The sequence below is a fragment of the Pararge aegeria genome, chromosome Z (genome assembly GCF_905163445.1).
Source record: "Pararge aegeria chromosome Z, ilParAegt1.1, whole genome shotgun sequence".
Classification (NCBI taxonomy): Eukaryota; Metazoa; Arthropoda; class Insecta; order Lepidoptera; family Nymphalidae; genus Pararge; species Pararge aegeria.
The window spans coordinates 11,903,876-11,921,567 of record NC_053208.1 but is presented as its reverse complement, the minus strand read 5'-3'; the positions used below and the strand labels follow the sequence as shown (position 1 = coordinate 11,921,567).

Below are 17,692 nucleotides of genomic sequence, written 5' to 3'. Positions count from 1 at the left end.
ACTGCTAAAATGTATACCAGACGTTACCTATATATACTCGTACGTAGACAAAGCTACATTGTGGGAAAGTAATTCAGAGTTCCATTTGTTAGTAATAAGTAAAACCCAACGGACGACCCAATTTGACCAAAAGAATCCCTATAATACAGAATCCCTACGTATTTTCCCCTCTGGCATCCAAATTAGATAGTGGAAATTTATTCCAGTTTAATGTTGCGCTGGTTTACGATTAACAGGTTGTTAAAATATAATATTCTGGATAATATTTCCCGCAATAATATTAATTATAACCTATCAAACTTAATTAAATGTCTGAAATTAAATCGGCTGCTAGCCAAGATTATCTTTGTGTTATCGGATATTACAGGGAACCATTATCTAAACGAAAGCAGTGCTGGATTATCCATTAATATTCTTCAATAAGTTCTGGTATAATGTTTTAGATGTTAAAAACTCCCTCCCATGATTTCTGAAGACAAATTTCTGTTTTAAAGCTTTAAAAAACATTTATATTTCCTTAGCATGGCAATAAATATCAACAGCTATTTAAGGTGAGCTGAATAGACTCCCCAGGATGAGTAAAATATTATATACAACGTGTAAATGAAAACCGAAATAATACTTCGCAGGCTTTAGAGGTACATTATATACCGTCCCTGAGACTCATCTGTGAAACCGAAAACCTAATAGTTTTTGAGTATTACTGTCTTAGTTTTTACTGAAAGAAATCAGATCCAGCCCTAACATCACATGTTAAATTAAAATCATGTGCCTCCTGTAACTAGTACTGAGCGTACGTAGGTATGCGCGTGCCGATCTTTTATCTTCAATAGGGTTTATTTAAGGTTTCGTTTCTATGGTGAAATAAATATGCTTCTTTTGATTTAATATTATACTGGGTGTTCCTTATGAAATATACTTATGCACACTTCAATGTTATTTCCGCATTGAACTGCAAAGCCGTCAAAAACCTAAGTAATAATCTTTTTTGCATTGCAAAGCAAACCTCGTATTGCAAATGCGGAATTAACTCAACAATAGTAATTATTATAAAAAAGGAGGGGCGTTGAAAATTCACGGGGGAAATTAATAAACTTACCTATCCTGAAAAGCTAATGGAAGCGTACCTAATAATTAAATGAACTAAAATAATAATAACTGCCTCGTTGGTCTACTGGTTAGCTAGTTAAATTTTATTAGATCAATAGATCTTGTGTTTGATTCGCAGGTCGCACCAAGAATTGTTAGGTATAAGGCTTTACTGTGCCAGAAGTTTAGAAACTCGCCTGGTTCACCTTACAGAGCAGTTTAAGTTTTCAGTCTTGTTAACGATCACTTAAAATAAGTCTTAATAATCGTTTAAGTCTACAAACTTGCATTGCTCAAAAACCTCTTTTCTACGAGATGACGTAATCATTATAAACTAAGGATGATAAAATCAAATACAAAACCGGCTTTAATTAGCTGTTAAACTACTAACGGTTAAATGTTTTTTTCTGTTTAGAATGTTTGCTTTTTAATACTTTGACAAATGTCGTCTTCTATTTTCGAAAATCTCAAACGGTACCAGCAAACCAGTAGGTTCGCTCCTTTGAATCAATATCTTATTTGACGAGGATACGAAGTAACAGCGTCATCAAAAACGATGTCGCGTCGAATTGGCAAATTTGAATACTTACGAATATCAACAGGAATGTGCGAAATTCGCGGTATACACAGAACCGTGTATTCTAATACAGTTATTATTTCACCTGTAACTGCAATTGCCAATGTAAACCATTGAATTTTATATATAGAATCGATTTTCAAATTAATTTTGATTTTTGTACAATATTTTAACGAAACGGAATTTGATCGTTTTCTCGTTTTAAATTATCAAAAGTTTTCGTGCACGTACTGGTGATAACCTTTTGGTTAGAGCGTCTTCTTTTCGGATGTACCGAGTTCGATCCCCGACACGCACTTTTAACGTTTTTGAGTTACAATAACACAATAGTGATCTATGTCAAATTCATTTACTGATCATCATCGTCATCATTAACCCATTACAGGGCACGAGTCTCCTCTCAGAATGAGAGGCAGTAGTATACCCCGCTGGCTGATTGTGGATTTGTAGGCTTCACACGCATTCGGAAACATTACGGAGAAATCTCAGGCATGCAGGTTCCCTTACCATTTTGTCCATTACCATTAAAGCATGTGTGCATTACATATGTGCATTTTAGTGTTTAAAATAAAAACGTACATAACTAAGCCTAAGCCTTACTCATTAGGCCGCACAAATAAATCATTCCTTTTAATAATAATACTAGTTGTTGCCCACGATTATTTTGTTTTCGTGGATATATAGTACTAGCTAGCATATGTTACTCTCCTTCCTTTTATGATATCAAAAAAGTTGCCCTATATTTTGTAGCTCTTATTTCAGCAATAGAACCCAAAGGTATAAAGTCTCAGGGTTCAAATACCTCAATGGGTGTCCCACAAGGCGCGATTTTGGGTTCCTTTCTATTTTTAGTGTATATTAATGATCTACCATACCATGTCAGTGGAACAGGCGACATTTTATTATTTGCAGATAGATCTCTAATCGTTAAGACTGATAGGGGTAAAGATCTGCGACAATGTCAGCCGTGCTATGTCGCATGTGTCGCACTGGTTTAAAGTTAACAACTTTATTTTTACATGCAAAAAACGAAGTTTGTCGTGTTTTCTAATTCAAGATAAATCTATTTGAATGGTTGCTTGGTTAGGACGTAATGGAAGGGCAGAAAACATTCATTCGCAGCAATGATATAAACAGTTTATATTAATTGCAGGTGCAGATTTAGAGCGAGCATGTGGCTCTTACGTTCGAAGAGGGAACGCGCAAACAGTGTGCATCGGGATATCGGCCCCGCTATAGTGGCTACAGCTGATGGGGCCGCTGCCCCGGTGCAGGTCGTCTCTCAGATGTATAATGCTATGCCCAGGAAGAGAGGACTTATTGTAAGTATGATTTTATGAACGTTTTTTTAACCCTTGACTGCAATCTCACCTTTTGATAAGTGATGATGAAATCCAGATGATAGCTAACTAAACCACAAAAAAATCCTAATTTTCTGTTGATAATATTTCCCAATTTGCGTCAACCAAAGATCGAACGAAGAGCTCAGCACTGCGGCAGGTAGGTCGTCAAGAACATCACGTAAACATTTATTGTAATATTAAAAATATAACAGAACTATTAAATTAGGAGCAAAGTGTAAAGTAAAGTCCAAGTAAAGTGTACTAAGAGCTGCGAGGTATACGGTTCGTATATCTTGACGATGTAGAATCTGCTAAGCTGGTCTATTTTAGTTACTTTCACAGCATTATGTCTTCTGGAATTTTACTATGGGGTAATGCTGCTGATATTAGCACTATTTTTGTGCTGCAGAAGAAGGCTGTTCGTTTGATCTACAAAAGGGGTTCGAGAGAGTAAATGAGAGATAAATAGAAAGATCCTAAAATAATGACAGTGTATATTTGAAAATATAATGTATGTTCATTTCTAAATTGAAGAAAAAATGTGACTGCAATAATTAGATATATTAATAATTAAGAATAAAACTTACAGTGCAATAACTACGTTACATAAAATTCATTATTATTTTAAAGGAAATTGCATACAATTCTGCAATAAATTACCCATTAACATCTTGGAGATGTCGTTCTTCAAAGTTTGTGTTAAACGTAAGCTTATAGAAAATTCCCATTATAGTATAAAGGACTACGTAATCAATAAAAAGCTTGGGTGTGGATTATTGCTCTAACCAGTTTGCTCTTCTAATAATTTTAAATGACAATATGAGATGGTGATAACAGTAAAAAACGCCCAGGTTCCGAACGAACGCGTCTGGAACCCTCGTAGCTTTAGTTTTAAGTTTACGAATATGGTTAATGCCATCATCTCACTACCGTGTACCTCTCATGCAATGTACGCATCAAAAGTGCCACTTATAGGCCGGGCCTACTTGAATAAAGATATTTTTGACTTTGTAGTATCAGTGCAATATTTCTGTCTAATTAAATTAATTAGAACTTTTCTTCGTTTTAAACAATCACATTCGCGCTCAGTATGCTAGATTAAGCATTCAACTAAGTACTAACTACCTCAGATGCTGTAACTGGACGGTACCAGTGGCGTAACTACCCTAAGGCTAGGAGAGACAGTGACCCGGGACCCCTTTATTTTTTCTCGTAGTAAAGTCCTCATGGATTGGTATCACCACACCACGGGGTGGTGAAGTGATTATGTCGGAGTCTTACCGACTAAAACCCCACCGTCTTACAACTCTACGCCTAGTGACTTAGTCACAACCCAGCCAGCGGCGCCCACTGAAGCAAACCCTCTTCTGAGACCACATTAATATCCTTAAACACCATCGAAAGCTCACTAGAAACACGGGGTGTGCCGTTCAACTGGTTGAATTATCTCCGACGGGCGGCAGAATTAGTAATTAGTACCCCTAAGCCAAGGTCCCGTGAGCTGTGATTAACGATTAATTTTATAATATCGTATTTGAGTTTTAAACTTGAAACAAGAATGCTAATTGGACACCTGTTAAAAAATTATGGAATTAGGTATGCAGGTTTCCGCAAGATGTTTTTTTTCGCAATCAAAGCAAGTGATTTCATAAAACGCCGCTCCTATACTTCAATATTGCACATAATTAGTTCTTTAAAGAGGAAAATTTTTCAAATTCACCTCTTTAAAGTTTCCATTGATACGACTCGCAAAAGAATTCCTGCAATGATTTAGTATAATGCTGGAAATATAAAGTTGTCTTATTTTTCATGGTTTGGAAATAAATGAATCTTGGACTTACTCCTTCACTTGTTCGTAAGTCTCCGGGAATGACCCTACAGCAATAAGATATCCAGTCAGTGAATGCATTTGTCGGTATGAAACAAGAAAATACTTTGAACTTATTAATTACAGCTATTCGATTTTTATTTTAAAATTATAATATAATATAAACTTTCACAAATAGAATAACAAAGAACATAATCCCAAACGAGGGTCTAATTTTCTACTAGGACAAATGATTTTCTTGCTTGCTTTAAATGTTTAAATGACTAATGTTTAAACGGGAGAAAATTAACAATATGAAAGAATTAAGCTTTCATATTGTTAATTTTCTTCCGCTCCGTAAAGAAGCTTATTGAAAGCAAAGGATTGTTAAAGATTCCAGGGCAAATATATTGGACCGAGTACGTAATACGAAAATAGATTCGCAGGTATCGTGAGCATATTAAATATTTAGCTAGGTACTAGAAAATGATTTTCTTGCTTTAAGAATTTAATAAAAGTTTTAACTGGATTTACGATACGTAGGGTTGCCAGACATCTCTTATTGAATGAAAGGAAATGATAGACTTTATAGATTTACTCTAAAAAAAAGTAATTTTTACACGTCCAGCCTATCCGACTTTTGTTAGACCTTTCAAGTCAAGCAGAATATGATTCTGATCAGGTAGTTTCTGGACTAAGAGCTTCTTTTGCTGTTTTATTATTGAAACGAACGGTTGCTAAGGTTACCTATAAAATAAATAAAGGCACAAGCACTGATGACTAATTGATTACAACAATGAAGAATGTTGTAATAAATCTAGTATTATTATTACTAGCTGTTGACCACGATTTCATCAACGATTAATTTGCGTTCCTGCGGAATTTTGGATTTCAAAATTCCGCAGGAACCTCTTTTTTACCCAGGATAAAATGTATGTAATGGATCTATCTCCAGGATACAAACTATACAAATATAATATAAATATTTTAAATGGCCATGCATAGATTATAAATGTTATTTTTTAACTTCCCGCGCTTAACTTTTACCAGCAGTTTGTCAGAATAAATAGTTTATGTCGATGGCCAGACCGCAAGCTACATATTGAGTCCTTAAGGACATTGACCATACACTGGCCATGGTTGTGTCAGGCAATAATATATTTAATCATTTAAATTTTTTTAATTCAGTTTTGAGCTACAATAAAAGTAATTGCTATCCCGAGTTTTATTTTATATTTCAATAGTACTTTATATTATTGTAATAATAATAAATCCTAGGTAATCGAAACATAATCAATTTTTGACGTCATTGCTCCTCATTTAGCCATACTTTTCAATGAATGTGTTAATTTGGGTACCATCCCAAACCTAATAAAACATAGTAAACTCATTCCTCTATTTGAATCTGGTAATAAAAATAATATGAACAATTACAGACCTATCTGTATTCGTAAAAAAAACTCCGACGATGTAAACCGTGCTATTTCGCAAGCGTCGCACTAGTATACAGTCTCAATTTATATTTAAATGCAAAAAAGACGTGTATCGAATTCATCTTTTAAAATGTAAAGAAAATTGATAAAAATGTAATGATAAATTGAAAATCACTAAAAATTGAGATTTCTACAGTTTTTCTGGGTTTGGCCTTGGATAATAAGCTACAGTGGGTTGCCCATATAGATACACTAGCGGGTAACCTAAGTTTGGCTGCCCACGTTGTCAGGAAAATATGACAGATTACTGACGTTGAAATAGCTAAGTTTGTTTATTTTGCGTACTTTCATAGTGTGATGTACTACGGGATCTTGTTATATGTGACTCTATTTATATTGTTATCCAAATATAATCGAATCGAAGCACCTTATTATTAAATTTATTTGAGTCATTGTATACTAGTCTCAGTCAGATGCCGGTTTGTGTTTTTTACGTCGAGTTCAGATAAAAACTATATTTCTGTATGAGCTAAAACTACTGAAGTGTTGTGTTTTGAGCCCTGTGACTTTCATCAAAGGTGAATCTGGGGTTCCAATGAAAAAAAAAATTTTTGTGAATGAAAAAAAAGAATAATCAAGCTTTATTTTATGATAAAATTTATCGAAATACAAAAATATTTGGAAGTGGCCCTAGTGCCATACTATGCTGGTCATTCTCATTAAACTAAATCGGTTCACCGTTTACGCCCAACATATGTAACAAACACACAGACACTCTTGCACATTTATATATTTACGCTAGTATTTTATACAATTCTAGTATTTTTCAAATTATTATATATAAGGGTCCGAGAAGCTATAATTACAATACGAAATTTCTATTATTTGTATCTGGCAGCCCTATACGTATCTGACAAATACAAACTATAGTAATTTTATACCGAGTTGCCATCACGTTATCTGACACCACTTTTACCTCACCCTTCAGAACAATGTTGTCTATTCATTGTTATTAGCTCAAATAAAAGACATACCTTTATTTGAGGTTAAGAGCCTCACCCATATTAGAAAAATATTAATGTCCATCACGTCACCAAAAGTACAATTACTTACTAACAACGTTTAAAGCAGCATTATAACATTGTTGTCGCAGAACTATAATGCTTGTTTAGGCAACTAGAAGGAATGTCATGTAATTGATATAAATATAAGTAAGATGAAAGTATTAAAGGGGTAGGCTAGGCTACGTAGATATAGAAGTATAATACACAATTACATTTTAGATATACAAATAAGTTATAAGCAATATATTAAAATTGCTTAAATAATGCTAAATACTAATAAACTACGTAATTATATTTTTGTAGTAAAAGTGTTGTAGGTGTACGTGTTGTATAGCTACAAAATACGTTAAGTATGTATCTATCCATCCTAGTTTATAGCTTCACATGATTACACTTCATCATACTTTTATTGTTCGCGTGTTATGATAAAGGTTGTAAAATTGGAAAATATATTACTCACAGTAAGCGTAGATTATACTATTTTTCCAGGTACATACCTACCTGCTGATTTTAACAATATGAAGTTCAAAATCTAACACCCGAATTCCGGGAAACTCTTTTAAAACTACCATCATAGAGGTTATTATATCTTTCTTTATCTTTTTGGAGAATATAAGTGTTTTTAATTTAAGTAATTACAATATCACTTGATCTAACGGTTAAGCAACACATCGTGATGTAAAGAATATGAGAGTTCTCCATAAAGTTGTGCGAAGTCTACCATTCTTACTGCTGAGACTAGAAAGAACACAGAAAGCTGTTCTAAAAGTTATGTTAGGTAAGCCGGTTAGGTTCCCATCGGTCGAACTATACAATATTACTGAAGTACTTTCAGTCAGGAAAATATATATCCTTCATGTCATTTTAAGGAAACACCGTGAATTGCATTTTAATCCAAGTGTCTATACGGAAAAGAGAAGATCTGATCGCGTCTGTCAGATTAAACCATGCCGCACTATGCTTGCTAAAAGACAATTTCACAATGCTAGCTGTACCCTTTATAACAAAATTAATTTTACATTAAATATATATCCTTTAACTGTCCATAAATGTAGAAGTGCTATTATACATTGGCTTAGGAATCTATCCTACAGTGATGTAGAAAAGATAATAAAATGATTCTTCCTACTTCAACAGATTTTTAAAAAAGGCCCAAACTATAGACATACACATAACACACATGCATATACACACACAAACACACACACACTCATACACAATTGCACACACACACACACACCCGCACTAAATAAGTCGCTGCATGTTTTTATTATTTTAATTGACTCTTATTCTCTTTTTTTTTTATTGGCATTTACTGTGTTCTACTTTTGTCTTATTGGTGCTATACATTTATTGTTGGAGGTGGGCGTTAATTGTTGCGACACAGTTTATACTACTGCAACAGTTATCGTGGCACCATGTTTATTGTGTCAATTCTGTACCCTTACCAATATTCTGAATAAATAAATGAAATGAAAATTCCGCACTAGGCCAATTTGGTGGACTACGGCCTAAACCCTTCTCATTCTGAGAGGTGAAATTTGCCTTCGAGTGGGCTGCTAATGGGTCGATGATGATATAGCCATAAGCAATATTGATGTTACTACTGGGCACATATAGAAATTATACATAACGTTTTCTTTCATTTAATCCAAGATAAGCGGTGATAGGCTAGTGTTTAGGACTTCGGCTTCATCCTTGTGGGGATAGAATTCGATCCAAAGCTCACACCTCTCATTTTTTAAGCAATTGATGGCCGATTAGCGCAGTGGTCAGCGACCCTGCTTCTGAGTCCAAGGCCGTGGGTTCGATTCCCACGACTGGAAAATGTTTCTGTGATGAACATTAATGTTTTTCAGTGTGTTAATATGTATATATGTTATGTTTTTCAGTGTGTATATATGTATATAAATCATAAAAATATTTTACATCTTGGTACTCTTAACTCTTAACGCTTACTTTAGGGCTGGTTGGTGATGTGTGTATTATCGTAGTTTATTTATTTATTATTTATTTAATTAAATGCTTCAACGGTGAATGGAGATATCGTGGGGAAACATGCATGAGCTCACATTGAAAACTTTATTAATTCCACAAAAGCGCCTTTGGCCAGAATGCCGGGCTACGACCTAAATCCTTAACTATTTAAAAGAAGACCCGTGCCCTGAAGTGGGCCGGTAACGGGTCGTCGATGATGATGATAACGTTTCTTCCATGTGGTTTGGTGGTTTTAGGGTCAACGTTTCATATCCATAGGAACGTTAAATTATTAAAAATTCTATTTAATATATCTTTATATATATATATCTTGTGTGCGTGTGTATGTCACTGAACTCCTCCTAAACGGCTGGAACGATTCGAATGATTTTTTTGGTATGTGTTTGGGTGGCACCCTGGTTTAGATTCAGAAATCAGCCCGACAGATGGCGCTGGGTTCCGCTAGTTCTTTATAAAATACTCAAATATCTATCTACTTATAGATAAAATAGAAGAAGATTCTTGATGGGGGTTCGGCAAAGTATCCTAACTCCTTCATTTTAGAAAGCCAGCCAGCAGATTATAAATGTAAATACCAATTACACACATTGCCTTGCCAGTAGACGATTAAAGGAGATGCAGGTCATTATCTTTTGTTAGTCGAGCAGCTTGTTAGTAAAACGTTCTCGTTGCTTCCATAGTCTTAACAGTTTTCTCTTCAAGCACGTAAAAGATTATTTACAGTTTAAAATATATTTAATTCTCAAAATTTTATTTTTGATACATAAATACTTTTTATTTTATACAGATATCTACTGAGGCAGAAATAAGGTCACTAACCAGCAATATTTTATTAATGAGAAGGCAAAATTCAGCATTTATGTATAACTACTGACCTGCGGCTTCGCCCTCGCAAATTACTGGCAAATTTAATACTCGTGATGAGTAACGTAATTATTTGGATGACGAATATAATCATGTTTATAAAAACACCTTGGCAAATAATGCATGATTTTAGAACAAATTTGATTAGCATAAAAAGGTGAGCCAACCTTAAAAGAAAGATATATACGGTCGCGAACTTATTTTTTGAACTTTTAAAGTGGATTAATATGTTCATACATGATTTTTTAGAAATTTCAACTTTAACGCAGCGCACGCAACGGAAACTCTCAAAAGGAAAAAAGTGCTATGCTTAAAAGTGTTGGATATATTGTGATAATATATCCAACACTGAAATATTTTTTCAAATCGGACCAGTAGTTTGAGAGATTAACTCGTTCAAGCAAACAGACAAACAAACAAGCTTCAGCTTTTTATATTAGTAAAAGATATAAGTCGCGTTAAAAATCGAAAAGGGGTTTAATTTAACTGCCATACCCCAACAGGTTAGCCCGTTACCATCTCAGACTGCAGAAAAGGCAATGCTTTTGAGCATGGATGAAGTACACGGCACTTGTCACACCTTATAATATCTACTAATGTGTGAGGTGTAGGGTAACAGTGACGTAATATGAATTTTCAAACCTCGGGGATTTCTTGACTCGTCCATATTAAGATTCGCACATGCGTAAGTGAACGCTATCACGTTGCCATGCCTTTATAAGATCTTATCATGAAACTCTGAGTATCTCTTAGTTCTCTTGGGAAAATAATAAGTAGTTGTATGTTAGTAGATATCCTTGTAATTGTAAAGCCATGACCACATCAGCCTATAAGAGATATTCTTAGATTTTTTTTTATATATATAATAATAATAATAATAATAATAATAAGTTTATTTCAATTAACAGTTACACAGCAAATTAAAAATAGTACAAAATAAGGCAAACATAAGGTAATGTGTATCATGAAACCCAAATTCGATAATACTGCTATAGTGCAAGACTGAGTCGCAGTTATTATCGCCCGTCTCTGGAGCGAGAACCATACACTTAAATTAAATCTAGTGAGATTAATAAAAATAAAAACCGAAAAACTTTTTGAATTAAATTCAATTGAACGCATTGATAAACTCAATTTTTTACATTTACATAAATACATCCATAAGATTGTTTTTTTTTTTTTTTTTTTTTTTTTTTTTTATATATATATTTTTTTAATATAATTAATTGTACTTAAAAAACTAAATATGAGTGTGTGCGTGCGCGTGTGTTTATGTGTATGTGTATGTGAGTGTGGGTGAGGGTGAGGGTGTGATTGAATGTATTATTGAATAAGGTTTTCAGTCTCATCATAAGTTAGGTTAAGAAGCCAATTCGTTAATTCAATTTTACATTTTCGTGATGTTAATGAGTAAATGGATATTTTTTTATTAATTTTGTTATAAAGCATTGAACTTATGAAGTAAGAGTGGCGACCAGCTAAAGCGGTTCTGTGTGGTTCAACTTGACAAATCCTATCAAACCTACGCTTATTTTTAACAAACTCTGAATCATAGGTAGTATTGCCGTGCTTACGAAGAGTAATTAACAGCACGTATAGTTTGCGTACCGAAAGAACCCTGCCCTGCTTATATAATTCAGTGGTGGGAAAACGTATCGGTTTCAGCATCATCACTTTCAATACAGACCTTTGGGCCCTTTCCAACCGAAGCATTATAGTTTTGCCGGCACCTCCCCAAACTGTTATGCAGTAACCAAGAACAGATTGCACGAAAGCAAAGTATATAGATTTTAAAGTGTCTATTTTGGCTGTATTTCTGAGATTTCTGAAAATATACATTGTCTTTCTAACTCTGGAGATAACAGATTCAATGTGATCATTCCATGTGAGACACTCATCAATAACCACACCAAGGTATTTGATGCTTTGCGTACGCGCAATCCGGCTACAGTCACAACTTTTATCAAGTGGGACAGAACATCGATGAGCACAGATTGAGAATGAAGCAGGTGGCAAGGAACGCCTTGATCCAAATGTTACAAATTTTGTCTTTGAAACATTGACTGTTAGTAAGTTGCAAGACAGCCAGTTTATAACATTAGCCAAAGCTAATTCAGCATTACCACGTGCTTCCTCCCATGTTAAGCCATGAACAAGAAGAGCCGTGTCATCAGCATAACTTATTATTTTGCAATTTGGTAGGGTGAACTGACAGAGCTCATTAATGTATACCAAAAAAAGAGTGGGCCCAAGTACGCTTCCTTGTGGCACCCCAAAATTAAGATTCTTATCATGGCTGGTTACATCGTTTACGGAAACACTTTGTGTTCTCTCAGTAAGGTAACTTTTAAATAGAGATAAGGGCAATCCACGCACACCTAACCTTTCTAATTTATTTAAAAGTTTCGGAATAGAGACTGTGTCGAAGGCTTTAGAAAGGTCTAAAAAGATGCCAATAGTCTTTTTCTTTTGGTCTATGTTCTGTATTGTGGTATCTATTAAACTCGTAACTGCATCCTCGGTCGATTTATTTGATCTAAAACCAAACTGATGATCAGAAAGGAGTTGGTTTTCATTTAAAAATGATACGAGTCTCCGATTCAAAAGTTTTTCTAGAATTTTAGAAAGAGCACTTAGCACAGAAATTGGTCTATAATTATCGACACAGTCTCTGGGACCCGTCTTATAAATGGGATGCACGATGGCTCTCTTGAATACTTTGGGAAATACGCCAGTTGAAAAACAAAGATTACAAACGTGCGTTATAATAGGTAAGAGTACGTGTCTAGCTGATTTTAAGATAGATGTCGATATACCATCCCAGCCCACAGCACAGTTATTTTTAAGTCCAAGGATGAGCGACTCGACCTCGTTACTGTCAACACTATTTAGGAACATTGAATTAGGAACGATTGAGTGACTGTCATGAGAACACTTATGGCAGATATGATTACCAATTTTAGAGGCTAAGTTACTACCTATATTAACAAAAAAGTTATTAACCTCATTAGCTGAAGACACTGGGTCACTCGAAACAGTCATCAGATCATTGAAGTCTTTTAATTTTTTATTCTTTATGTTTGCAAAGCGTTTGATAAGATCCCATGTTTTTTTTGAGTTATTTCTAGCTTTATGAAATACTGTGCGTTCGTAATCAGTTTTAATTTTTTTTAGTAAATTATTGCAAAAATTTTTATATCGCATGTATGTTGTCTTTTTAACGGAATTGCTTGGATCATTTTTTAGTTTTCGATATAGTTTGTCACGGTTACGAATGCAACGAAGTAAACCTGGAGTAATCCACGGCCGTATAATTCTTTTTCTACTAGGAACAGTAACCACACGTTTATTAGCTTCAACCACCGATGATAAAGTTCTTACCAGTTTCTCAGTGGCAGTTTCAGGGTCTAATGTATTAAATATAGCAGAAAAATCAGTTTTTTCAAGTGTTCTTATTACAGCAGGTTCATCTATTCGCGTGATAGTTCGAGCTGCTTTCGTAAGACCTTTATTTTTAAGATTGCAGCACAAGATTACTGGAGAATGATCTGTGAAAAGAGTATCTAAAACAATAGTGGTGGCTTTATTGTTACTTCTTAACATTACATGGTCGAGGCAACTGTTGTTCCTAGTAGGGAAAATGTGAGCAGGCAACAAACCATGACTAGCAACAAGGTTAAGATATTCGTCGGTCTGTTTATCATTAGATGTCAAAATGTTTATGTTGATATCACCAATAATAGCTTTAGTTTTCATATTGGATATTGAATTTAATACTGAATCAAGGCTTATTATGAAGGGAGTAATGTTAATATAAGAGGGCGAGCGATAAAGAGCAACAATTGCAAGATGATGCGAAAATTTCAGCAATAAACAATTACCTTCACTGAAATCAGGTTCTACGACAGAGCATATCAGAGAGTCACGTACGTACGCAACAACTCCATCGTTTTGATTAGCGTGCTTAGATTTAAAAGAGTGATAACCAATTAATATAGGTACATCTGATAGCTTGCTTAGCCAGCATTCAGATAAAATTATGACATCAATTGTATCGTTTAGGCGTTTGAGTAAAATTAAGAGGTTGTTAAAATTACAGTTAATGCTTCGAATATTTGCGTGGAATACTTTTAACCCCTTAATCCCCCTTAAATATTGCTCGCAAGTTTCAGGAAGAAAAACAAAAGAATCTGACACTGATATATCTTCTATATCATTATTGATCTTTGATGTGTCATCCATTTCAAAAATCTTTATTTTTAACCTTAGCCCTAACAACATTTCGACCCGTCGAAAAGACCAACCTTGACAGTTTCAAAAATATATAAAGTAAATGACCCGGTATGATCTCACAAAACCAAAAAACGAAGATATTACTATGTAAGATGATTGAGACTGTATTACATGACTGAACGACGAGTATATATGAGTAGAAGAAGTTGTTTATGTGTATTTGTGTGTGAGAGTGATATTTAATGTAATAATAAGAAACCCAGACATAATAACGAAAAACGTGAGTATATGCAACAGTAGTAAAACATGACAGGATAATAAAAGAAGAAAGAATTAATAACGAAAAAATACTGAAAACATTAAGAATAACATCTAGTCATTTTTGTGATTTAAGATTTTCCAGATCAGATTCATTCCTAATGAGAATAACCGGAGCTCCTTCTTTTCTTCGTAAATATATTTTACCGCTTGATGTCCAACAGTAAGTGTACTGATTTGAGTTAGCAAAGTCCTTGGTAAGGAAGAACAGCCTTTTTGCCTTGGATGATAAGCTTTCAGAAATAAAAATTGGTTTAGGAGGTCCAGTCAGTCTTAGTTTTTCTGTAGTAGGGCGATTATTTTCTTTACTTGTTTTTCTGTACATACGAATGACTCTCTCTTTTGTAAGTACGCTGTTAAAATCTACAAGCACAGTCTTATAGACAAGTGCTTGAGTGCAATCACACCTGATGGTAAGTGATGATGCTGCCTAAGATAAAGCGAGCTTGCCTAGAAGATGCCTATTCACTCTTGATTTGAAGGTACCCAGATTATAGGTATCGGGGAAGACGGAAGATGGGAGGGCATTCCAGGCCTTTGCAGTGCGGATCAGAAAGGAAGAAGCAAAACGCTTCGTACGTGTTTATGGTATTCAACCACGTAACGGTGCAGATTCTTTCGGTATCTCGCAGTTCGATGGTTTGACCAAATTGAAAAACTCCTGATATAGAGAACCTTAGTATAAGTGGTATCACGGTGCACCTACAAGACCAATAGACCAAGCCATGATTCTCTATGACATTTAAATCATTACTAAATCAATTCTCAATACAAGTGTGATCAGAATAATAGCCTATAACAGTCCTTTCTCAACGGAAGAGATTTCCCATAATCACCAAGCAGGGCAGACGCGTTGGTGATAGCAGAAGATCGAGTAGTACAGAAGCTGTTTCCTGTACTAAAGTTTTCCCTTGACAAATATCATCAGCATCGTTAGGTGCCATCTTCAAATTGAAGTTCGGAGGTCAGCCGGTGGAAAATCGAACAATGATGTGCCGTCTTCTTGATTTCCGAAAAGGTATATCCGGTTTACTCTCTTTTATAGCCGAACCACATCTTCCTATGCCTCCCAGCAGGGCTAGCACGGGCAGGAGACAAAAATTATATCCCCCGCTTGTGTCCCCTGACAAGGGATATAATTAACGTGTCCACCTGCTAAAGTACGGAAATATGGAATAGGAGAAGTTCACCCCCGTTTTTTGTGTATGTATCGTGTGCCAATGCTCTGAGAGTTGATAAAGCTGTGGGAGAAAATACATTTATATCCTTTCCCCGGGGATATAATTGTCTCCTGCCCATGCTGACCGTGCAGTTACTCTTATCCCGGATATTTGTCTTCAAGGATCAACCTTGGAAACTCGTACAGGGGCCCTCTTTGTAGGTGTCCGAAAACGCAAGTTTCCTTTGTACGAGTATGACAGTTGTCATCATTCTTCGTTGGCGTTTTGTCCTTTATAATTCTTGAGCGCTTGAGACGAATTGTCTCCATGACATTTTTTAACAAATGTCGTAATGACCAAATCTCAAGCGCTTGTAACCCTCTATAGCTTTTCTTCTTTAAAACCCAAGTTTCGCATCCATATAAAAGAGTAGACCAGACATAGTGATTGAGAATGCGATACTTCGTGGGAAATAGAATTTTATAAATATAAATATTTAATTCTTCAACATCATCATCATATCAATCAATTTCAGGCCCACGGGTCTCCTCCGACAATGAGAAGGGGTTAAGGCCGTGGTCTAACAGTGCGGATTGGTGGACTCCACACAACATTGAGAACATTATGCAGAACTCTCAGACATGCAGGTTTCCTCACGATGTTTTCCTTCACCATTGAAACAAATGATATTTAATTACATAAAACTTACATAACCTAAGAAAAGTTAGAGGTACGTGCTGGGTTTCGAATTCGGCCATCCGAAAGTAAGTCGAGCTCCTACCCACTACGCTATCACCCTTTCACAATAAATGTTTACTTGCTGTAAATTTATTCAGAGGTATATAATATATTTAATTTGAAGCAAAAACAAAACGGTTTATTTTTATTTTATTTTTTACACTTTTTGACTATCGGCCGGGGCATAATAAGGTTTTCGAAACGAGACTACGCATTACAAACGGCTACACTGACGCACGGTACTGCAAAAACGATTTAATACGAAGTTCGCGCGCGACCCAGACTGACTCGTGACGGGTTCGCGACAGAAAACATTTTTATAACAAAGCGTGAATCTAATATAAACATTATAAAGAAGAAACATCTACAGATACCTGCCGTGCAACGCTACATATGGACCCATTTAGAAAGAGGCGTACCTGTGATCTGGTAATATTAAATTGTAATTTCCCATACTATCGTAGGATTACAGACAATTCCAAATACAAAATTCAATATTCAAAATTCTTATATCAAGCATGCCCACTCTATAAGCACTTTTGAAAGGTGAAGTCTGTCTGCTTATAGTGCCTCTACCACCGGTTCGGAAGACAGATTCCACCGAGACGAAGCCGGCCAGAAATTCGGCTGTTGCTCTATTCCAACATCAACAATTTAACTATTACGTTTTAACATACATTTTTCTATTTTGTAAAAGATGAAAGCGGAGCCGGATGCTTAAGTAACCTCACTATAATAATTATAATAATAATAATAATAATAATATGGTGCGAAAGTTTTTGACATGATTCCCCTGATTTTGCACTTGGCTCCGGCCCGTGCTCTGTTAATTATACCTTCGTAAAGAAGAGATTTGAATTTAATACAAAAAATATAATAATAATAATAATAATAATATCAATTTACTGTACACTGTAATCAATGTGTTTTAATTTTCTAACATATTTTATAAACTTATGCTTTAACTTATTGCATACATTAAGAAAGAGAAAATAAACCCACTCGTGGAATTAAAACTTTAATCAGAATGTTAACTATATATATTCAAGACCAAAGTTATCACTAAGA

General features: G+C 34.9%; 1 protein-coding gene across 1 annotated transcript in view; it reads left to right on the top strand.

Annotated features, from left to right (window-relative positions):
* The first annotated feature begins 2,838 nt into the window (after positions 1-2,838).
* Positions 2,839-17,692, top strand: part of LOC120636383 (transient receptor potential cation channel subfamily A member 1) — a 52,064-nt gene continuing 37,210 nt past the window's right edge. Inside the window, exon 1 of the mRNA XM_039907836.1 lies at positions 2,839-2,988. Coding sequence (XP_039763770.1) covers positions 2,839-2,988 — 150 coding nt within the window. The remainder of the gene's footprint in view (positions 2,989-17,692) is intronic.